The following is a 23,304-nucleotide window of genomic DNA, read 5'->3' on the forward strand; positions in this document are numbered from 1 at the left end:
GTTCTGTCACTCCATATTATTTTTGCAGCCGATACTATTGGGTTGAAATTGAAATCATTTTCATGGTGCATCATAAAGAGCACGAGCAAAAAGGGTCACAAGAACAGTTTATATTGTTATTTACACATATACAATGAAAGTACAAAAAGAGTTGTACATTTGTGCCTTGATCCCATGGGACACACAAATAAAGCATGATAATATGCATATAAAAAAAAAACATTACCACCATCACAGAACATGCATCACTCCCTTTATTACCCAACTCGCGGCCTCTTTTATATTTTTTTCACTTCTGTTCCTCTTAACCCTGTAATCTATTTCCCTTTTATTAACACGCACACAAACATTTCTCCCGTATAATGTAACATTGTATTACTTTTTTGGGGCTATGGTGGCGCACCACCTGTGTATTTACAGGTGAGTGTGCTGGTGCATGTAGTTAGATATATAAATTACATTTGAAGGAAGTTTAAGCACCAGAACAATTACAAAAGAAATCTCTGCGCCAGCTTTAATCTGCTTTTTTCTGAAACCATTTTTTTTAGCATATTTCGATAAAACAGTGCACAGGTTTTATTTGTTACATTTTTATCCAAGAAGCCTATTGTTTTTGTGTAGTTGTGTAGGCCTTTTTATGGTTTAAGTTCTTCCCCCACGAAACAGACGAAAATGCGAATTTCCTCTCTTAGGTCTAAGTGGGGCGGGGGGTCTTCTTTATTCTAATACACAGAATAAGTAATTGCGTAAGAGGACAATCGCAGGGTGATGAGAACTTCAGAAAAAAAAGTCTGTATTGGAATTGGAAAAGTCTCTCGGTTCCCATGTGTTCAGCGTTGCAAAATTGAATCCACGAGTGTTTGGTTTCTGTTTCAAGACAAACATCACTCACCACCATTTCGGGTCCATTTTCCAAAACCGTCCGCTCAGATTGCTGAGAACCCATTTTTTTCCTGGTCCAACATATACATATTTTTTATCCATCGGATGGATCAAAGTAAGTCCCACTGTCCTCATGTAGGTCTAATTGAATTCATTTGTCCTCCCAGGGATACGAGCTGATGCTTATTGATTACCGCGGTGTGCCTCGCACCTATTCCCGCTCCTCGGCCCACGGTTGGAGGTTCTGCAGGGCGTACAGGGAGGAGTTATGGGCGCACAGCGGATCCGACACCGCCGATTCGCCGAGAGACTTCTGGAGGGCGGACTGCTGCAGCTGAAGGATGAGGCGATTGGCCTGCTGACGCTCCGCCTCCCTCTCCTCAGCTGTCTGTCTCCTGAATAAACACAGGGGGAAAAAACAGAAGAAGCGGATTAATAATTAAATCATTCGATAGATACAATGCAATGTTATGTATTAAAGAACATGAGGAAAAAAGAAAAACCTATAAAAATTCCCAAAAGGTGAATTCAATTAATTAAATAAATCAGTTCTTAGAATAAAAATGAAATCGCTAAATAAAAAAGATGCAGTAATTGACTAGCTGTCTAATGATCAAAACAGCTACATTAATGGTTTTCTTTTCTGTGTAAATGATCTATATTTCTAGGTTTTATTTTGTTACTTAAAAGAGAGGACGAAGAAGAATAATAGGAAAAATATAAGTTGATAACTGTGTGAAAGCAGTTTTGATTATTGATTCGAATGATTTGCCCGTGCATCAGCATCAGTGTTTTGGTTCCGTGTCGACGGGGTCAAGTCACAGGAAATGGGGCGTGAACCAGGAAAGTTTGTTTATCGAACACTGGAACTAATTCTAGCCGGAAAAAGCTCGTGCAGTCGACTTTTTTTTTTTAGAGTGTGATGAAATTCCGAAGTCGATAATTGATACGGACCTCCACTTGGTCCTGCGGTTCTGGAACCAGGTTTTGACCTGTGCGTCCGTCATCTTCAGACTCTTGGCCAGGGCGGCCCGCTCGGCGCTGGCCAGGTACTTCTGCCGATGGAAGCGCTTCTCCAGCTCGCAGATCTGAACCCTGGAGAAGGACGTGCGGGGCTTTTTCCGTTTGGGCGGAGTCCGGTTCTGGTACGGGTGTCCTATCCGTCGCGTGACGGCGAACGGAACCAGAGCCGCTGCAAAGAACGGGGAGACAAACCGGTGAGTGGAGGACGAGGTTTCCCACTGCAGCAAACAGGCTAATTCACTTCCCACTCTGTATGGAAATTCCAGGCCATATATCACAGATGTCTGCCCTGTTTGACAACAATTCCCCCTTTAGACTGTGTAAGCCATATGTGAAATATGTGTGATGAAATTTATTGTGAAGGATGGGTCTGGCCAAGTAGCCTATTGAAAACAATGTAATTATAAGAAATGAATGGATAATATCCACCCTGCTAATTATAGCAAGTATATTGGCCTATTTATCTTTTCTTCACATGCGTCTCGTGTTCCCCTCCAATCTTCCTAACATTTGTGTCAAATAGAAGTATCACACACATTTCAATAATTTTGCATAGTATGTTTTCTTATTTTACATTTCTCTATCCATTCGGAAGTAAATTATGTCACAATCTAACAGGCTTAGTTATTGAAGTTTTATTGAAGTCAGTTAAGTTTATATAACGACACGGTTGGATATATATGTATATGTATATTAATATTAAATATTATAACTTTTTAAAAATTCTTATCCACTTTATGTAACCATTAAATATTTAACATTTTTACCACAGCCACACGTGTAGTCAGTTGTGCTGACACAAGACTCTAATAATAATCTGCACTACTTCATTATTTGAAAATGCCTTTTTTTTAGGAAGATTAAACGTAAAACATAAAGTTGGCTTTATACAGCCAACTTTATGTTGTAACCCTAGTAACATATTGCCTCTAGTCTCTAGTTACATATGATCCATTATTAATGAGGGGATCCCTTTAGTGGTAACTGCTGGACTACCTGATATTCTGTCCTTGGCGAAACGGTTTCCAATCCATGGGAAGCACAGCCCTCCAAAACCCGGAACAGCGCCCTGGACGGCGGCCGGGGGTCCGGGTGCCGTCATGGGTCTGTGCGCCGGGACTCGAATCACTCCCCGGCTGCCCAGACTCCTGCTTTCCCCGTAGGAGCCGGGCGCCTCTCCCGGAGGCATTATGCCGGAGAGGGAGATGGACAACGCGGTGTACGCGGGCGCGGTGGACCCGGTCGGGCTTCCCAAACTGTAATAACCGTCCCCGTTGCTTAACTCGGATCCGCTCTGTCGTCCAGACGCGCGCCCGTTGTCGGGCTCGGTGCCGGCTCCCAGGATCTGGTCGATGCCGAAGCTGATGGGCTCGTGGTGAGCCGCCTTTGGCGGAGGGCTCGGCGCGCTGGGTGCTTGCTCCATCCCAGTTGCTCTGTCGCCAAGAAAAAAACGGACGTAAGAAACTGAACGGGATCTTTTCGGGGGAGAACCACGGCACGGTCAAACAGTACCAAAAGTTATCGCCAGTAGCGTCTCCATCGCTGTCCAGCCGCGCGCCCCGACTCCAGCGTGTCCCCGTTGTCTCTGACAAGGTGCCCCCCCCCTTTCAGAGGACCGGGTCCCCTCTACAGGCTGTGGTGAAAGTTTGATGGGCGTTTGGAGAAATGTGACGCTCTGTCCTCCTCTCTGCGCGTCAAAACGCTCAGTTTAGCAGCTCCGTCCTCCTCCATCCCTCTCCACCGTTCATTGGCTGGCACCACGATGACTGATTGAATGTTAATGGAGGGTAGGCCCACAATTTGGCACAATAACCAATATTTCCCATAACCACGGGCGTCAGCTTGTTTTCTATACAAGGCATCTCCATTCCTTCTGAGTGAGCCTCTCATTCGATGTCGTTTTGGCCGTTATAACGGAGAGTCGGGAGCACGCGACAGCTTCGTGGTTATTGAAGTGGCGCGTGTAAAATAATCGCTCCAGGATCACATGCAGATTTAAGGCGTCTTTGGGGACGAACATCACATATTTTAGAGTTTTAACCAGCTGCGAGATTGGCCATCTGTCCGTGTGACACTCGTCCCCCTGAATGCATGTCTTTGGTTTTCGTGATACATTAAATTAGATGGGGAAAAAAAACTTTTTGCCAACCCCGGGGTCTGATGAAATGACGCAATTACTGGTTTTCAAGGGTTCATTTGTTGCTTTGCTGTCACGCGTCACTCCTTAAATATTTGTCGTTTGACACACTGTACGTGAATAATACGTTTACATGACAACCGGAAGCTATTATGGAGGGATAATGACCTGGGGACTATCAATGGATGTGTTTCAAAGGACATGCAGATCTAATGGAAATGTTGGTCTGCTATTCTCCTTTTTTTCCTTCAAAATGTTAGATGAAACCAAAGAAAATTAAATGTGTTGGATTCCGATTTGTTTTAGATTCCACAGCTGGAAACACGCATTGATCAAAAATCTCTCCCGATAATCCGTCGCAGTAGCTTTGATTAATTGTGTGTTGTGTGCGATTAGTGAGCACAAAAACGTTCTCAGTCACGCGCGTGAAACCCGTCCCGTCTGTCTTTCAAACAAAAGGACACCGGCCTAATTGACCACTGGCAGCAGCTATTGAGCACAGCCGAGTATTATGTGGCCGTGTTTGTTCCTGGTAGCCAGGGCCACATTAAATGACCTGACAACGGAAGGCCACGGGCTACTTCAGATAAAGTGTCCGGGCTCTGGAAGCTGCTAACCGCTCAGATTCAATGTAACGGGCGCCCAAAGTGACCAGATAATCACATTTTCACTAACTTGTCAGACAAATGCGCGTCGGGTTCCGATGCGGCAGGTGGCTCTTTCGGCGATCACATTACAGTACTTAAACAAACGAATGGCCAACATATTCATTTAGTGACAACGAGGCGGATATTTGTAGGCTTTTAAAAGAACGGCGCAGCCTGTTTTATTAATCATCATTTTTTTTTATTCTGCTCCAACTATGGCCGTAATTCTGTTTTAAGTTTGGCTTATCTTGTATTTTTTTATACCGGCTATGCAACTGTCAGGGTTTTAAAGATTTCGTCGTCACTTTAAAGTTATTTACGAATTAACTCTATGTTTATCTCTCTTTGAAAACAGAGAAATAAAGTAAAATGAAATTATAAAGCGCGAGGTTGTATGATACAAAACCACACAGAAATGCAAAAGTCCCGTAGGTAATATGTTTAAAAACAAAACAAAAAAAAGGCCTCTCGCGATTTACAATAAAGTCTTATGAAGCAATATGAGATGGGACAAGGCCCGAGGTGTTTGTTTGGCAATATGGACAGACTTAGTGTTGGCTGCTTCACCCCGCCATATGTGAGCTCACCGGTGGCTTTTGATGGGGGAGAGTTTGTCTTTTATAGCTGTCATCTTTGTGGACATTTTTATGTTACTCTTGATGACTTTTGCAAGGATGAAAGTAACTGTGGCAAAAGTCGTCACGTGAAACCAAAACGCACATTTAAGTCAATTGAATTGATTTCCAAACAATTAAACGACCTCGTATAGGTCACAACAGAGTTAACAGCTCCGTGGAAATGGATAATTATTGCCTTCACGCAGTCCATGTGTATCATACGGGTTCCCACTGGTTGCAGATGTTGGGGGTTCTGTAATCCGGTGTAATCCAATGATTATGAAACATTAGCTGCGACCTACCGGGGTACCACCGGTTACCCCCGAAGCCGGGACAAGTCCCAGCACACCTCCAGCCTCACTGCATGTATTGATGGTATAAATGTGAAACACGTGATTTCATTGCTTCATAACAACGGCAAAGCATATTGGATGCCAAGAGTCCACTTAAACACACACAATTACACGCACAATTGAGGTTATCTCGTTTAGGCCCAAATATTTAGACGAGGTCTCCGAAAAAACCTGCTGCCCACACGAGCAATTAAGATGCGCATCAATCCTCGTTGTGTTTTTTTTATTTTTTTGTTGCTTTTTTTTCCTCCCCGCATGGCAATATAAAAGCTGACACCCTGATTTCAAAAGTCCAAAAAAGAAGCGACAACAAAAGAGTGAAAGACTGCGATTTGTTTGAGAAATTACCACTTGATCTGCATAATCGGGGGTCTGGGCTGCAGCTCGTTACCCGCGGGCTGCGTTTTTATTGCGCGTCTCCTCGCTGTTATCAATTTCACCAGCGCGCCTGACTTTTTAAAAGGGGGACGAGGCCGGCTGCTTCTGAATAATGAATGACACGCTTTTATATTGTCGCTAAAGTGCCCGTGATGTTACAATATGAAAAGGCAGCGGTAAGTAATAGTGCATTTAAAGGGGATGTAGTGTATTATTATGATGTAAAAGAGAAGGAGAGAGGCAGCGGAGAGCGGGAGATGAGCGCGGAGCAGCACCCAGAGAAAGAGAGAGAGAGAGAGAGAGAGAGATTGTTTTATTACAATAAGAGGAGATGAGTTTGCCTCGCAGCGGAATGGGGACCAGTTAATGAAACTTTACCGCGGCTAACGATTTCCCCTCCCTCGCTCTAAAACCCGCCCTTATGAAATATTTAAACTATTTAATATAGGTAGTATTAAGCTGAAAGACAGTGGCATCGGCCATCCGACAACATTTTACAAGACTGTGGATTTTTGAAAGTTTGGTAAACAGCGCTTTGCGGCCGCGCTTCCCCTCAACCCACGTACGACCAGAGTCGCGCTGTAAATCACGCTCACGTTGAGTGCAATATAGAGAAAATGTGTTTTTACTGCGGGGAGACTTGATTCATTCTAATTTACACCTTTCTCTGAGCCGAGCGGTGCATCTTCTCACACGCAGTGGCAGCAGTTTACAGGCTCATCTTATCAATATAAACCTTTCTCTGTAATGGGAGGGCCCCAGTGGTGTGTGTGTGTGTGTGTGTGTGTGTGTGTGTGTGTGTGTGTGTGTGGGATAGTGTTTCATATTGACATGCTCAGTGGGATTGTTGGATGAGAAGAGAGGAATGGGATCCCCCCCTTCAGGGACTCGCTAGGCCATCATCGTGTCCCTGGACCTCTGCTCTCTGGCCTCTGCCAAACTCTTAAAAAAAAGCAAAGATGCCAATTTAAAATGTCAGTGTGAATGTGGGACGGTAGATATGCTGTTAGAGGTTAGTTTTCAAATATGGAAGATGTAAACCCAAAAGGTTGTTTTTATTTGAACCACTGATGAGTCAGGACCAGGAAAAAAAACAGACTTTCTTTTTCTCTTTTTTTCCTTTTTTTTTTTTTTTTACAACATGAGTCATAAGCTTTGGATGCAAATGCAAGATGCCCTGAGATATTTGCTTCAACGAACATTGCATTCCTGTTTCACTTGAGGAACATTATGCCTTGACTCTGTGTGCGTGTGTGCCTGTGAGGGTACACCATGTAAGCCTGTCTGATGGTTGAATGCATGGCTGCCTCTTCACGCTGGTTAGAAGTCAGGGCGGGAGGGAGAGGAGGATGCAGAGGAAGAGAGTGAGAAAGGGAAGTAAGTAAACCGCACAGACGTGAATTATAGGGATGGACGGAGAGCAGAGAGCAAAAACAGGATGGCAGACTGAGATGTGAGAGAAGGAGTTAAATCATTATTGGGGATCATTTGGGGGCTGATGATAATTGAACACATGGTTTGAGTTTGGTCAAGAGGATTCCCGTATAGCATCCTTATGCGTTTGTGATACTTTTAAGAGTTAATCTCGGGCCTTTATCCATTCCCGAGTGCTAAGTGAATGTTCCTCCATGGTTTTTATGGAGACATTTTTAATCTCTCATCGCCGTGGATGGCTTCCAGGGGCATCTGCCGTCCACAATGACTGATGTAATTAATAAGTGAGTGTGTTTGCTATTGCTTTAATGACTGATCTATGTGTGTGAGGGAGTGTGCCAGTGCCGGTTGGTGTTTAAGAGCAGCTGAGTGCCCCTGAACGCCCCTGGTCGTGTGCGCTAATGTGTTAATTCATTACGGCCTGCAGTCAGTTGCATTGTGTCGGGGGCCGTGTTGCCCGTCTCTCTCTGTCTGTGTCCTCTCCGCCTCATAAAAGCTGATTATCCAGCATGTCGCCGCCGTTCCACCCATTCTCTCCTGCCTCTTGACCTCCTCACCCCTCCTGTTGCCTGCCCGCGGGGCGCTCGCGCAGGGGAGGACGTGGGGGGATGGACAGAGGACCAGCTGCCACCAGACGAATGGTGCTCTGCTGCCTGGCAGAGGGAGCTACTCCAGCCCCCTGCTTTGCTGGGCCTTCTGGCCCCTCAGGGTTGAGATGAGGGGAGGGGAGGGGCGGGGGGAGGGTGGGGGGGCACCAGCGTCATGCCACCAGCCCCACCTGTCTGGCCCCAGGCGGAGGAGTGGGACCGATTAGACACGCACGCTCGGTTGTTCGCAGCCATATATGCATATTACTGCCGGATGACCCCAGAAATGTCAACCATCCAGTACCTTCCATTCGATCCGACGTACTTTTTAAAAATGTCCTAAAAGCTGCAAGTTTCCTGTAGAAGTTGAATAGTTTTATATTGTGTACACCTGCATTTACCGGGTAATGCATTTTTTAAATATTCTGATCTGCACACACACACACACACACTTTTCTCAATATACACACAGAGCCACTCGGCACACAAATACACACACGGAGGCACTTTGCTGTGAGGCGTGAAAGAGCGAGAGCTAAGTGAGGCCACTCCAGAGCGCTATTCTCTATATTGATTTCCCATTATCAGACCCCAGTCCCTGTGGAGTCATTAGTTCCGGGATCAAACAGACAGACAGAGAAGCAGACTAATACCAGTCACTTACACCAGCACAGGGAGATCACCTTACCTCCCCGAGGGTAGGAAGGCCGGGGAGGACTAGAGGAAGAGAGGAAACGAGGAGGAAGAGGGGAGGGGGGGGGGTAGTGGATGGACGAGTGCAATGGGCTAACAGATGGAGACGGCAACGTGTAGAGAGGGAGAGAGGTGGAGTTTTGCAACGGTGGACACTCTTTGATCACTTTATTTGCTGATGTCCGTCGCGCCGCAAATGTCTTTATCGCTTGCTTGCTCTCCCTTTGCTGCTCTGTTTTTTTTTTTCAAGCTCGCCATCCGCACTGTCCGCGGTTACCTTTCGTTATTTTGCTTGCTTTTTTTTATTGCTCTAACGTGCAGCCAATAAAGCTCCTCGTCCCCTCTCACTGTCAATAGTTTTATGGTAAAGATGCAATGATGAATGGTTTTCATGTAGCCAGCAGCTGTCCCCAAGAAGGAAAAAAAAAAGCGAGAGGGAAAAAGTGAAGGAGGAATATGAAATGTGAGATACTCATTTTGGTCCCTTGCTTCGTCATTTCTGTAGATGTATTTATTCTCTATGGATTCAGGGGGAGCAATGAATTCAGAGTATGAATCAACACCATCCATCTTATTCACTAGTGCCTGCCAGTGAGCTCTGGAAGGGGTGGTCAGGCACAGGCTTGGAGACACACACTTTCTATCACACACACACACACACACACACACACACACACACACACAAACGGCTCAGACGGGGGTGACCCTGGCCTGACCCCCCTGCTGACCCCCAATCTGTTCCCCAACCTCACACCATGAGAGACCGGGGCACACCGGGATAGGGACACACACACACATGCTCAAAGAGACACACACACACACACACACACACACACACATATTCGTGCATACACACATTAGCACAATGTGTGATCTGATGGATATCTGCTCAGACAGTACCATGTGTGTGGGCAGTGTGCGTGCGGACCGTGTGTCTGATTGTGTGTGTGGTGCCGTACCCTCTGCCCCCTCCCACTGGTGTTAATTGATTCTTGGTGTGCTTTGCTGATTGGTGTGAGGACCCCTAGAGGCGGACCCAGTCCCCACCGATGCCCCCTCCCCATTGGTGTAGCACCTCTCAGACACACGTACAGTAAACACACACACACACACCAATATAGTTTATTGTTTATCTCTACTTGTCCATAAACTTTATAGCAAATGTGGTGATTGTACTTGCACTGGAGAGATACAACACACACACACACACACACACACCGTGTCTTTGAGGGGGTTTTCACACCCCAGTAAAGAGGAATCTGGCTAGCTGACATGAGCAGATTGCAGCTCATATGAGACGATCCACACAGAAAAAGCAGTGCCTGTGTCTTAGAGGATATTCATGAACAATATAGGTGGGCAAAGGTGTGTGTGTGTGTGTGTGTGAGTGTGTTTGTGTGTGTGAGAGAGAGAGCCAGAAAAACCGTAAGAGAGATGAATCTCCGGTTATTAATTTCCAGCCGCGGCCCCTGGGTGAGATGTTAATATAGGGCTGATTGTGACTAATTTCTTATTAATTGCCATCAGCGATTACACAGTGGCCAGTAATGTGGCTAATTTGTTGAAATGAATTTAGGTTTTCCGAGGCATTTTAATTGCTGCAGGTGGGCAGCGTCCCCCTGCACACTGTCGCTTTTGTTTTTCAGCAGGAAACTTTTGAAGTTGTGCCGCTGCTGTGTGCGACTAGCGTCAGTAATGTTGTGTTGCCTTACTTGAACACTAAGTTATGTGTGCACGCGTCGCATCAGATGCCGTTTTCCCGTCGGTGCTTTGAGTGTGACGCACGCAGACGCTGCTCTGCAGCATCACCGTTAATCGTCAGGTCCATGCATCCCCCTCCGTCCGTACATCTCTACACGTTTGTGATCATTACAGTGGGGACGGAGGAACGTTTAAGTGGTTGCCTTTTGTTTGCTGAATGTTCATAGCTTCCGTTGAGCACAGCCTCAACGACCACTGAGGAACCAGTAGATACAAAATCCAAATCCCTCTATAAAAGAGGAGATGCCCTCTGGGCAGCCATAGCTCATAGTTGGCCTGATTTAGTGGCAGCCAGGAATCTGGGCTTGAATAAAGACAGAGAGAGCGAGGGCAGAGTGGGAGAGAGAGAGAGAGCGAGAGAGAGAGAGAGAGAGAGAGGGGAAAAGATAGCTCCCTGTGTGATAAATAGCCCCGGCTCTCTCTATTGCATTAGCCGTCCGGGCCGATAGATTGCGAGCCCAATAGACCCAGACGTATGCGATTGGTTTCTCATATAAAAGTTGCATATTAAATTCCTTCACAGGACTGTGCCCCCCAAGCATGAAGGGAGGAAGGAAGAAATGGGAGTGAAAAGGCAGAAAGTAGGAGTGGAGGAGCAAGAAAAAGGCTTTTGATGAGAGGCGAAACGGAGGCAGGGAGAGTTTGGGAAGCCGCACTTGGAAAGGGGGGAAGATAATAGCTGGAGAAAAGTAGCTGGATGCTGGAAAAGACAAATGGTGATGTCATGTATTTAATAGGTCCGCCGATATTGGGGCGATGAGTGCGAATGTACATCCATTTAATCAGTATTGCTTCCCAATGAAGATTTCTCTCTTGTTTTGTGCGCCCTCCCCTCCCCCCCCCTTCTTCTGTTCTCAGCCGCTTTTCCACATGCTAACGACCTCTCTAATTGTTTCCGAGCTCATTAAGGTGCTGATGTTTTAATAGTAATTAATCCGTCATTTGCCTACATGCAAACACGGGCCACTGAGGTTTGTTCATCGCTGTTTCAATACACTGATAATACTGTAGCAGAGTCAGAGGAGACAATATCCTGCTAATTTAGCTCATCACTGTTAATTGGTTGTTAAGTGCCTTTAATTACCAAGCAGGCTTTGGGATTTAGGTCGGCGGAAAGACGTGGATCGCTGTGATTGTCCCTGCACGGGTGTCCCTGCTGCCGTAATAGATCTTGTGTGAACTTTGTAAACAGGAATAAATGACCAAAGGGCGAGAAGAAACACACGTTGACCTGTTTTTTGTCTTTGCCAGGTCTCTTTCCTTATTTCTTTCCTTTCCTCCGTCCTCATGTCCCTTCCTCCATCTCTGTCTCGCGCCCTATCTCCTTCTCCATGATATTATTAACTCATTAAGTTTTTTCATTATTTTTAATAAAAGATGAGTTATGGCTTTAGCCTCACTGTGGCAGCACCCCCCCCCCCCCCCCCACACCCTCCACCTCCTCCTCCTCCCTCTCTCTCTTCCCCTTTACTCCATTTACTCTCTCTCTCCTTCTCCCGCTCAATCCCCCATTTTCTTCTTCCTTCTTGGCCCTATTGTGCCTCCTCCAATACGTTTGACCCTTGAACTGTGGTTTCTGACCCAAGTGTTGCCGCTTTTTGACCTTCTGGCCGCCATCTTTACTTCTGCCGCAGTCACTCACGTCTATCAATCATCTCTCTTTCTCATAGCACTGAGAAGTCTTTAGGTGGCATTCACAAGATTTATGATTCATGTTTCCCTCTCTTCTGTCTGTGTCTGAGAGAGAATAGAGGGAGTGAAAAAGGGAGAGAGAGAGAGAGAGAGAGACACACACACACACAGACAAAGTCAGAGACTATAGAGAAGGAAGGAGAGGCGCTTGTCGATGACACAGTTGAATAATGACAATATCTATGATTGATAGCTTATACAGGGCTAGCCGAATGCGGGTACTGCGTGTGTGTGTGTGTGTGTGTGTGTGTGTGTGCGTGCGTGCATCCGAGTGACAGAAGGAGAGAGAGAGAGTCCATATGTTTTGTTTTCCCCCACATTAATCTGATGTTAAAGAAGCAATGATGAATGGTTCTCATGTAGTTTGAGCTGTCAATGGTCAAAAGATGGAGATGGGTAGCAAGTGACCAGAATTACCAAAGGACATGTTTGTGCAGAAAAAGAGGGACTATAAGGACGTGAAAGCCGATAAATGTATTTAAGTCCGATACGGACGGACCCTCTGAGTTATTAACTACTGTGGTTTTCATCTATGCAACCCCTGAATGAAACATTTACTGCATCTGTTGGTTATTTTCTCCTCCCTGTGACCCCTTTAAAAGGCAAGAAACATTGTTTGTTATTAGAAATACTCAATGCTCCGGAACTAGACAGAGTATGTTCACAGTGATCTTTATCTTCGTTTCTTGTGCTGCTATACCTCCTCTGTGACAAAAAGGCTTTGGCCTATTTACACCTAATAAGAGGCTTAACTATCTTTAATGTAAAATTCTTGCCTGTGTTTTGATTCATGCTGGCGAGGTACGTCACGTTTCTGTATTTTCCAGGAATAGATGGTCATTGGAATGATACCGCAAAATGAGAACAATCCACTGTACTTGGAACACCCGCCCGAACCCGAAAAGTGCAAATAAGAAGTCCAAGTCGTCAACCCAGGGAATGTCCATCCAGCCTCGACTACAACAGACATTCTCTCACGGCAACATGACGACGCACATGGTGACCACGGGCAGGGCAACCCCTTCGCCATCTTTTACTTCATGCAGTGTTTCTGTTCGGAAGCGTGATGTAACTACGTTGAAGCTGCCACCTCCGTTGACTCGTGCTCGATAGATTTCTTTGAGAGGGAGCGTTGAGCCCACGCCTGTGGCGTAACGGGGTTACACAGATCCTCAATGGGGCTGTTTATGAGATTGAGGAAGTCACTATTTCCTCACAACAGCTCTCAACATGGTCGATGGCAGAGCCGTCGGCTGGTAGCTAACTGTGCTAACGGTGCTAAGGGTGGACACTTCTGCTAATAGAGCTACAAGTGTTGACCTCGGGAGCAACTTTGTGGCTTTGTACACAAAACAAGGAAACACTTGTGTAACAACACACAGCAGAGAGGGAGATTACGTTCTCTGCTCGTCAAGTCAGGAATACCGACTTCCAAGGTGTGATTGCCTGCTGCACATGTTTAATGTGTAAAGCCTATGTAGTGTGTAGCATGCGGGTGCTTTAGGGTTTCTAGTGGCTGATCTCAGTCAAAGTTAAGCAAAGGTGAGCCAGCTGGAGATTGCACCGAATTGGAGAACTAAAATCTAAATCTAATCCACAAGTGTCTGTTAAAAATGGCAGGTTGTCTCTCTTTCCTCCTGGTTCGTAATGACAACACTGCTTGCTGCTGCAATCTCCCACTTAAATTATTTTTGACTTATTTATGTGGATTCATGACCATAACTGTGTAGGGGGAGTAACTCCTCTGCAGATTCCTTTTTGAGAGATGCCATTAGATCCTTTTCAAATGAATCAAACCGTAAAAGTGAACATAATTGTCTCTGACTGATGGAGGACTGTGTTTTTGTCGCTCATAATTTAATTTGTTCGTTTTTCAAAGTATTGATGGTTTAAAACCGATTCACTCGTTTCCAGCTTCTATTTTACATGCAGATGGATATTATGTCCACTTCTGTGTAAGTCCTAAAGGAAATAGTATGGAGAAGGTTAAGTGTTAATGTGGTAGTAGTTTAAGGCAAAGTGTGCTGACAGCTGTGATGAATCGTTTCCAATGTACTTGTATTACCACTTGTAGATTTTTTAGCATCATCCCACATGATAAAACTACAGCTAATTTGTGTTGCCCTCTAGAAATGGAAGTAGACGTTATTTTCTTTGTTTAAGCTCTCCTTTATTTGTACAGTAGGGTTGTAATGATGTATTTTACAGGAACAGTCCTCAGTTACTCATACAATGTGATACAAGACAAACAGACATTGTGCCACTGAATAAGCATCAAAATCTACATTCTTCAAAATAGACATGTTGTTTCTACATGGAGTGGTGACTTTAACAACAGTCCATTAATCCCATTTTCCCTTCCAATCTCTGGTTGTGAATGATCCAGTTCCGCTTTGTCTGGGTCAGTGTTGTGATTCGTCGTGTTTCCACTGGAGTGCACTCTTGAGTCGGCTTAAATAATGTAAATCATGAAATTGATAACCGATGTGTTCATCTGCTGGTCTCATTGTGTCCCGCAGTGCTTCCACGCTATCGCTGTTGGTTCTCCATCACGCGTGTGGTGATTGCTGAAGCTCCATCGACGCAGGAGCTGCGTCAAGTGTTCGGCTCTCAATCGGCCGAGGCCGGCTGTGTGCGTACGGTTGGTTCTTGCTGATCTCCCATTTCTTCAATCTTTTTTTACATTTTTTTTTATTAAGGATGGAGCGGTTGCTAACAGGCAGAAGAGACAATGCAATCAAAAAAGGATTCACTCACTTTGGGAGGAGAGTGTTTCATTTTACCACTGTGGGCTTGGATTAGCTCCAAATCTTAGTATGGAGATTAGTCAATTTGCTGAATTGACAATCACTTACGGTACGGAGCTGCACATGAATGTTTTAGCAGGTCTGATGGATGTTCAAAGTTGTGTGAACATTTTAGCCCTCAGAAACTACTGTAATTATAGCTTTTTTTTTAAAGAAGCAAAAATGAATACAAAATAAAATTACAATTTAAACAGTTAGTAAAAGCTTCACAAAGTGAAAACCTGAAACAACATTTTCAGAAAAAGAAAAAATATTAACAATGATAATAAATAAAAATTATTCTGGTCACAATACAGCCACAATGACCTTTTGAGTTTTTTTTAAAAAGATCCTCTGTAGATGAAATCTCACACAGGAGTGCTGTGATGATTTCTACTCTTAAGGGAATGACACGGCGTCATTAGTTTGGTTTTGCCAAAAACGATATTGGTGTTATTATTTTGGGAACACTTTTAGTTTGTAATGTGTAAAGTGTTGAATTACCAGCCGGTCGTAAAGATAAATCAGTTATCACCAAGATGATGTTTTTTTCTTTTGCTGCTTTACCTAATACACACTTACCAAAGCCGCACATACAAAGAGCAAACCGCTTGGTCCATGCAGTTCACAAAGGGCGAACAAAGAAATGAGAGCAGGGTGTGAAACTGGATAATGTATCTCCTCATAGCTGAAAGCAAATTTCTTGGACTAATAAGGATATTGCCATATGGCCTGATGCAGCGCGAATGACATGGCTAGGACCTGTGTGTCACAGTCCATTTGTTCTGGGCCCGACATCGTCTGTGGGGGGCAGGAGGGGGGGGGGTTACGTCTGTGTGTGTATCTGCTTACATGTTGTATTATGGGTGCCTTGACCGCAGCACCAAAGGCCTCCAAATAGAGGGCTTTTAAATCTCTGCGTGTCCTCTCAAGCTGATGGAGCTTTCTTCTTGGTTTGCGACCGCAGTACACAGCACCCACCTCACCAGCACAGGCTCAGCACGACCTACCCTCATCGAGAGGAAAGAGAGTTTAGAGAAGAGATAAGTGTTTGTGTGAAGGGTTCAGACGTGGCTCTGTTGAGTGATATGTATGTACATGCTGAATGGTAATTGACCTCTCGTTGCCGTTGACATCTGTCACTGCAGTGCCGTTTGCAAAGTGGATAGTTGCTGCTGCTGTCCTGCTGTTCATTTCTTGAAGCACAACGTTTTGTTCTGTTTGACCTGCCCGGCATGTGGCAGGGGCGTGGCTACACAGCAGTGTCACCTCTGTAAACTGGTCTCTGGCTGCGAGGGGGAAAAGAAGGAAAAGAAGACTAAAACCTGGAGCAACTGGGATTAGAACATGTGATGTGTGTTAACCCTGGGTCACATTCTTTTGTTGTTCATAAATTAACGTCGACTCTAAAAATAACCTGATGGTTGGCTTTACCTGCCGCTGCCGCCGTGTGAGACGGCTGCCAGCTCATCCACCCACCGTAAGTCGGGCATCGACATCTCAGTAAGTGGGTGTAGGCTGACCTGAAGTCCCTGTTGAGGGCTCCGTAGAGAATGGGGTTGAGGGCAGAGTTAGTGTAACCCAGCCACAAAACAATGGGGAATTCTGGTACTGTGCTTGGGTCTGGATGCTCCTTTAGGCCCAGCACTGTGAACAGAATGAAGTACGGCAGCCAGCACACCACGAAAGCCCCCATCACTGCTGCCAGCGTCACCGTGGCTTTGTGCTCCCGCAGAGCCACTGCTGTCACACTGGAGACCACAGTGGTGCTGGTGGAAGGGTTGTCCCTGCAGTTGTAGCTTGTGATGCAAGTGGGTCGCGCACTGATAATGCGCTTGGCCTGTGCCCGCGCGATGCGAAGTATTCCCAGGTACGTCCAGCACATGGCCACCAGGGGCAGGTAGAAAGTGAGAAGAGCGTCTGTCAGTACGTAGGGCCTGTTCAGCTCGAAGCGGCATCTCCTCTCTGGAGCCGAGGGCCCGTGGTTCTGCACCGTGCCGTTGACGGTGTTCCACCCCATTTGGATGGGCAAGAAGGACACGGCCACGGACACGGTCCAAACGCTGGCCATGGCCACGCCGACTCTCCATGGCAACACCACTGAGGCGTATCTCAGAGGCCTGGTCACTGCCAGGAAGCGGTCCACGCTGATGGCCAGGAGGGTGAGGATGGAGGCGGTGCACAGCATGACATCCATGGAGATGTAAAAGTTGCAGAAGGCCGGGCCGAGCGGCCACTCGTTGTTGAGCTGCAGCAGGGCGGAGAAGGGGAGGACCAGGAGGCCGAGCAGCAGGTCGGTCACGGCCAGCGACACGATGAAGCAGTTGGTGAGGCAGCGGAGGCGTCGGGAGGCGCAGACGGCCAAGCACACCAGCACATTCCCACTGACGGTCAGGAGGATGAGGAGGGACAGGACGACGCCCAGCATCACTTGGGACAACATCATGGCTGGTGCTTCACTGGTGACGATCACGTGACTTCATCGCTGGCGCTTTATGCGAACGATTGCAAGGTTTTCCCTTCACTTTTGATATCAGAGGACTTCCCTTTTTTGCCAAAGAGGACATACACACTTAGCCTCGGATATACTGCTATCACATATGGTCAATCAGAGTGTTTAGGGCTATTATGAACACACAGTCTTTGGCATTATTTGGCTGCAGGAATGTCTGCGACTGCTGTTTTTTGCCTATGGCGGCGCTTCCCGGTGGTCCGTGGCAGTGCTTTGGCTTCAGCATTATCTTCCATGGTTGTAGTGACACCTGGTGGACAGAGATGAGGAGCACAGATGTTAATCAGCAGAGCATTTCCTGTAGCTTCAGAGAGAGAGTGAGAGAGGGTAAAGGGTATTCGGAGACCCTTTTTTACATCTATGAATTGATACATATGATGTAATACAATTTACTTCTGCATTGGAACCCCAAACTATCATCAAAATGCAGTAAATAGATGGATGAAGTAAAATGAGTGAAATCATTAATACAAAGCGCTGAAACTAAAGACATGAAGACTACTGACTTGCCACCAGGTCTGAAATGGATGATTAGCGTGACTAGTATCAAACTGGCTTTTACTGATCAGTTGTGTTTTTTTTATTGTTGCCACTGTGGTTTCATCTGTAGCAACAGAAAGTCTCTTTTGCTTTTGCATGCAACGTAAAACCACAACCATTATCATAAATAATCGCAATGACTTTGTGGTTATGCACGCTGTCAGATATGAATAGATTCGTTTATTATGATGTTCAATTGTTTCAAGTCAGGCAAATGTGTAGCTGCCATTTGAGACTGTCCGCTAATGGGAATTCCAATCCCTTTGTAATAAAGCCATGAGCTGAACGGTAGTTTGTTTAGCTCAGGCCAACATGTGCAACTTCATAAACAAGCAGTGCTGCTAAATCTCTCTCAGCAGTCTGCTACGCCTGAGATGAAGCCAAGTTTTATTCCAGTTTCCGTTGAATAGGATTAACATTTTGATGAAATAAAGCTATGGATGGCAGGTTTGGTTTAAATCAGGACACCAGCGAGCGAAAAATGATACGATAATAAATACAGTTACCGAACAGTGGCTGTGAATAACCCAAAAGGTTGTTTAGAAAACATTCAACATCAACATCATTTCTAATATTTTGTCAAGGTAATTTGGACAAAAAATCATTTCCTTTTGGATATTCGAGCTTTTGCTTCGTTCATAGACTTTCTCGAGAGGGTGTTCAGTGTTATTTGTGCTCTGTGAACTTATCAATGGCATGCCGGCATGAGCCTTTATTGTGTGCCTCTGGAATGAGCGGAGCTGCTTGATAAGTGTAGAATGTGTGTGAGTGGAGTACACGTGTGTGCGTCAGTGGGTGGTGGGTAATGTTTGCTCCCCTATTTTCTAACACTGTAATGGACATCGGGACGTTTGCCAGACTTTATCACGAGCCGCTCACTTATCACCTGGGAGAGTGAGAGGGACGCGGCGAGGTGCACACGCCGGCTTCACGTGGAAATGGGGAAGAAAAAAAGAAAAGAAAGGCCATTACACTCCAGAATGAAAAAGAAAATGCTACAGAAAGAACGGTTTTAATTAAAATCCGGCCCGAACCAGAACACCATCTCTAATCTGTGAGCTCGTCCAATCTTGGCTCCTTTTGTTCGTCAGACACATTTCTGTCCGCAAAATCACTGCCTTGAACTTCATCCAGAAGTAGCTGATAGCACGGGCGCTCACGGATGAAGCCTGAACGACAGGCTGGATCCCTGAGAGCACACGTTTCACATGTTTTCATCATCAAAGCATCGTCTCTCTCTCTCTCTCTCTCTCTCTGGATCAACCGCTTTTTTTTTGTCTCACTCCCAAACAGCACACGTACGGTCGGAATGGGTTTAGGCCCGGCTCCAACGCGCGCATGTGAGGAATGTCCTCAAAGGGACATGTTTTGTAGTCAATAGAGCCTTACGAATAACCTGGTCTGACCCCCAGGGAGATAATGTATATAAAGATGTGTGCGCTCGCCTGTTATCTGTCTCCAGCCAAATGCACAAGCTCCCTTTCCCATGTTACAGTGCACGTGTGTGAGAGCATAACCATATTCGTTTCCTGTTTATTTTTGCATAAATATTTGTGTTATAATAACATTTTATTAATATACCACCCGGCCCACTTTGTTATCAAGAACCGGCAGTGAGCACGAGCTCAGTTTGCAGAAACGACTTTCATGTTCGTCTCACTTCATCAAGTCACGTCGCAGCAGAAAGTCAAAGTCTTTCACCTTTACGCTGACGAATGATGTCCTTTCTATAGTAAATACCGCATCGTTCCCTCAGACAGTGTGCTAATTTATTACCGACCATCTGTTTCCCTTCACAAACTTCTCATCAGTTGTCCCTAATGGAAAGCGATGGAGAGTGTTACTCCATCTGTATATATTATCAATGACAAACATGCACACACTCTCCCATGCACACACCGACCTGGAGATTCTTTCTTAGTAATGGATTTTGAAGCGCGTGATGGATTGTAACGGCCGCTGAGAGACCCAACTGCTACTCTACTCTACCAAGGGGGGGGGTTTCTGTCGGAGAATTCATATTCACATGTTTCCAGGAGACAACAAAAAGGGGAGGGGGGGGGGGGGGGGGCACGGGTCTGGGGTTTTGAGAACGGCGCTTGAGACATCGCTCAGGCCTCCACGTTATCTGTGTGTAGCAGTTGGTTGAATTAATTAGTAACTGGTTAACCTCCCGGGAACTAGTGGACAGCTTCCTCTACCTGTGATCCATCCCACAGCGCGAGAACAGTGCAAACGAGCTGGGGAGGCCTCAGTCCGCCTCAGTCCGCCCCATCCAAACCTTCTATTACCCGGTAAGTGGTCCGGTGAAAAGAGTCCAATTTGGGTGCACAGATAAAAGGCAGGAGGAGAAGAACGGATCCGTGGCTCTTTAGCGGTTTCCCAGTCGCAGCTCGCAGATGAGTAATGAGGTTATTTACCTCTCAGCTGGGACTCGTGGCTTGATTTGAGATTCTCCAAATACCGAGTATTCATTCTAGCACCTTTTTTGTTTTTTTACCAGCCAGCTGTCTTTTTTGAGGGATAAACATATCTGCTCTTCCTCAGCCCAAATGTTTAAGTAATCATCTATATTGTCACAAATGCAATGTATTTAAATGTATTTACTCTGAGGAAATTGCTTAAAATCGGCCTCAGTCAAATCACTGAAACGTTGGGAGAAGGGTGTCACATGTACTTTTTGACGTGGTAGCTGCAGACTGATTGATTGCAGGATATAACCCGTTCATTCAGTCATTCGTTCATTCATTAAGCCCATTAAAACTCAATCACGGTCGGCGTATCTGCCTCCTGACGGTTGTAAAGGGGTTTGGCAAGATGACTCACCGAAACGCACTACTTGCCGTGTATGTCTCTGCGACGCCCCCTGAGATGTGTGGAGGGCGCTGCACGGTCCCAACGACACAACGGTGACCTCATGCACTCAGTCACATGCACTCTTTGGTGGCGTTTGGTCAACTGCCGAGTGGTCAAAAGATTAAAGAAGGTGAAACTTGAGTTTATAGTGTCATCTTCCAAACTATTTAACAGAGCTGTTTATTGCAGATATGATGAAGGCAAGGACTTGCAATGGGGTCAATAAACCTTTATTTAGTGAGGACCGTCCTAATGAATGGGCCCTGCATGCAATAAGGCATCATTCATCCTCATGTAATTCAATCGAACAGCAACACTTGGCTCCCTCGCTTCCTCTGCTTTTGCAAAGAAATCCATAGCTGTGTTCATCATGTGACCACGTGACCGTCTTCTTGTTTCGTCCTTTTAAGAGGGTGAGAAAGGGATGCTAGAATGGTTGGTTGCTTGGTAACAGTTGTGTGTCCCGTCCAGCTGGAAGAAACCGCGGGATCTTGACGAAGCGTGAAAACATAACGGCCTGAGTGACAGACGTGAGGTCAGACAGCCGCACAGGCAGCAGCAGCAGTCGGGGGGGGGGGGGGGGGGGCGCACACATGAAATATGCATGTACACTAACAGCATGCCTTTCTCAGACATACACAAACAAGTCCAAGTCATTACGGGGATAATAGTTTGCCCCTCATTGTGTCTGCCAGCTCCTGGATGCGGTGCCTCAACTTCACAATCAATCCGTTCCCATCATTTCTCAGAGCTGCCCCATGTTTGCTTTTTCTCAGCGAGGAAAGGGGAAGGTGACGAGTTCCCGACCAATTCATGAACTTAACCACATCCCCTTTCTCTTCTGATGGCTCAATGAGCTGATACAAACGCACGTCACCTTGTCTACTGTCGCTCACTCGCCTTGACTGATCCACTTTGAGCTCTAATCGTAACATTTTTACTGTCGTACTTTTCCTTTTACTGGATTTTCTTTTTAGGCTGCTGGCATAATAATCATTTGGTGATTCCTTTTGTAAAACACCTGACGTCATAATGGCTCGTTCCAGTGTATAGTGTGTGTAGCTGTAGCAACAGAGCTAAAACAAGGTATAGCATTAGTAACCATAGGTCACGCAGACACACACGGCATAATCTCACTTCCTCATGTCGACTTTACCGATTAAATGACCCCTTCATATGTTTGTCTTTGTACAGAGTTCACATGCTCTCACCAGCCTCGCTATTGACCCAGTTGAGCTTTCCTCAAACGCAAACCCAAGCAGGTTAAATCTTTGATCATTTACCCACAATTACAGAAGATAAATGAACTGTTTTTCTCGAGGTGGCAAACCTACAGAGCAGTATTCCATGTTAGAGTGTTGTACATAAGCTACTGCCTCACTCTCTATATGTTACTTGAAATGCATATCAGAAAATCAAGGCAGTCTCTGAGCAAACGTTGAGTCAAACTCCAAAGTGACGGCAGCACACACACACAGCTGCAGTGACTACATCTCCACCAACTAAATAAGCCAACTTGTTTCAAACCTCACGTATTTTTCAGTAAATTATAAAGTAGGAATTCATCAACTCACCCCCCGTGCTGCTTTTCCTTTTCCTGAGACGACTGTCCCCCCCGCTACCGCGCTCTGCTCCCTGAGAGCGGCGAGAACCACAGCCTCGCTCTCCCCCCTCCACCCCCCTCCACCCCCCTCCACCCCCTTCCCTCCCTCCCTCTCTCTCTCTCTCTCTCTCTCTCTCTTCCTTATTCTAATAGCTCTTCTTCTCTAATCACGCCTTATAACATCCATGATCCAGCGGCTGTGGCTGTTGCTTTTGGAGACTTGGCAGAGTTAATGCAAGCAACCGTTTGCATTGAGTCTTAAATGGAGCTCCTGGCAGGTCCAGTTTGCATTGGGCCCACTGGCCGACACGCAGGAAGGTATGGTATCCTCGCGTGCATCACTTCGTGCCTTTTTACGATCAGCTTTTTGCCCCATGCTTATCCAAATTCCACTGAACCACTTTAAACAGTTTAATAAAGCTTTAGAGAGTGATGGATGGGTGGCTTTCTGGTAGATCTATGAGAACCAGACCTGAAAGGTCATAAAGATTTCTAAATCAATCTCTCTATTTCTGGTGCAGCCTTTGACTCAGCCTCTGTATCTATTTTTAATGTGCCATAGCCCCTGATGTGGCTCCTCTATCATTTGCTATAGATTCCTATTCTGGGTTGGAGACATTTAAAACTCATTATTACATTTTATTATTATTTTCCCCTCAATTTTCCTTATTAGCGTCACCTTTGTGTCCTTGGTTCCTGTGGCCTTGTTCCTAATCATCGCTGATGCTTAATCGAATTGTGTACATCTTTTTGTGTATTCTCCCTATGTTACAGCATCTGCTTTCTGTCTCTTTTCTATTCCT

At 45.8% G+C, this 23,304-nt stretch overlaps 2 protein-coding genes across 3 annotated transcripts; both read right to left on the reverse strand.

Annotated features, from left to right (window-relative positions):
* Window positions 1-3: 3 nt before the first annotated feature.
* Window positions 4-3,664, reverse strand: LOC119210870 (T-cell leukemia homeobox protein 3-like). Its single transcript, XM_037461368.2, has 4 exons — window positions 3,418-3,664; window positions 2,902-3,338; window positions 1,837-2,074; window positions 4-1,277 (listed from the first exon to the last, which is right to left on the reverse strand). The coding sequence occupies exons 2-4, from the start codon at window positions 3,326-3,328 to the stop codon at window positions 1,094-1,096; spliced, it is 849 nt and encodes a 282-aa protein (XP_037317265.1). The 5' UTR covers window positions 3,329-3,338; window positions 3,418-3,664; the 3' UTR covers window positions 4-1,093.
* Window positions 3,665-14,359: 10,695 nt separating this feature from the next.
* On the reverse strand, window positions 14,360-22,561 carry hrh2a (histamine receptor H2a). 2 transcript variants are annotated; one of them, XR_005119706.2, is made up of 5 exons: window positions 22,473-22,561; window positions 16,425-17,752; window positions 16,108-16,279; window positions 15,843-15,996; window positions 14,360-14,916 (listed from the first exon to the last, which is right to left on the reverse strand). XR_005119706.2 is itself a non-coding variant. In XM_037461367.2 (4 exons), exons 2-4 carry the CDS (start codon window positions 17,434-17,436, stop codon window positions 15,987-15,989), a joined length of 1,194 nt encoding a protein of 397 aa, XP_037317264.1. In that variant the 5' UTR covers window positions 17,437-17,752; window positions 22,473-22,561; the 3' UTR covers window positions 14,360-15,986. The 2 variants fall into 2 exon arrangements, 1 of the variants encoding a protein (XP_037317264.1); XM_037461367.2 differs by having other exon boundaries at window positions 14,360-15,996.
* Window positions 22,562-23,304: the final 743 nt, after the last annotated feature.

The sequence above is a fragment of the Pungitius pungitius genome, chromosome 2, assembly GCF_949316345.1.
Source record: "Pungitius pungitius chromosome 2, fPunPun2.1, whole genome shotgun sequence".
Lineage (NCBI taxonomy): Eukaryota > Metazoa > Chordata > Actinopteri > Perciformes > Gasterosteidae > Pungitius > Pungitius pungitius.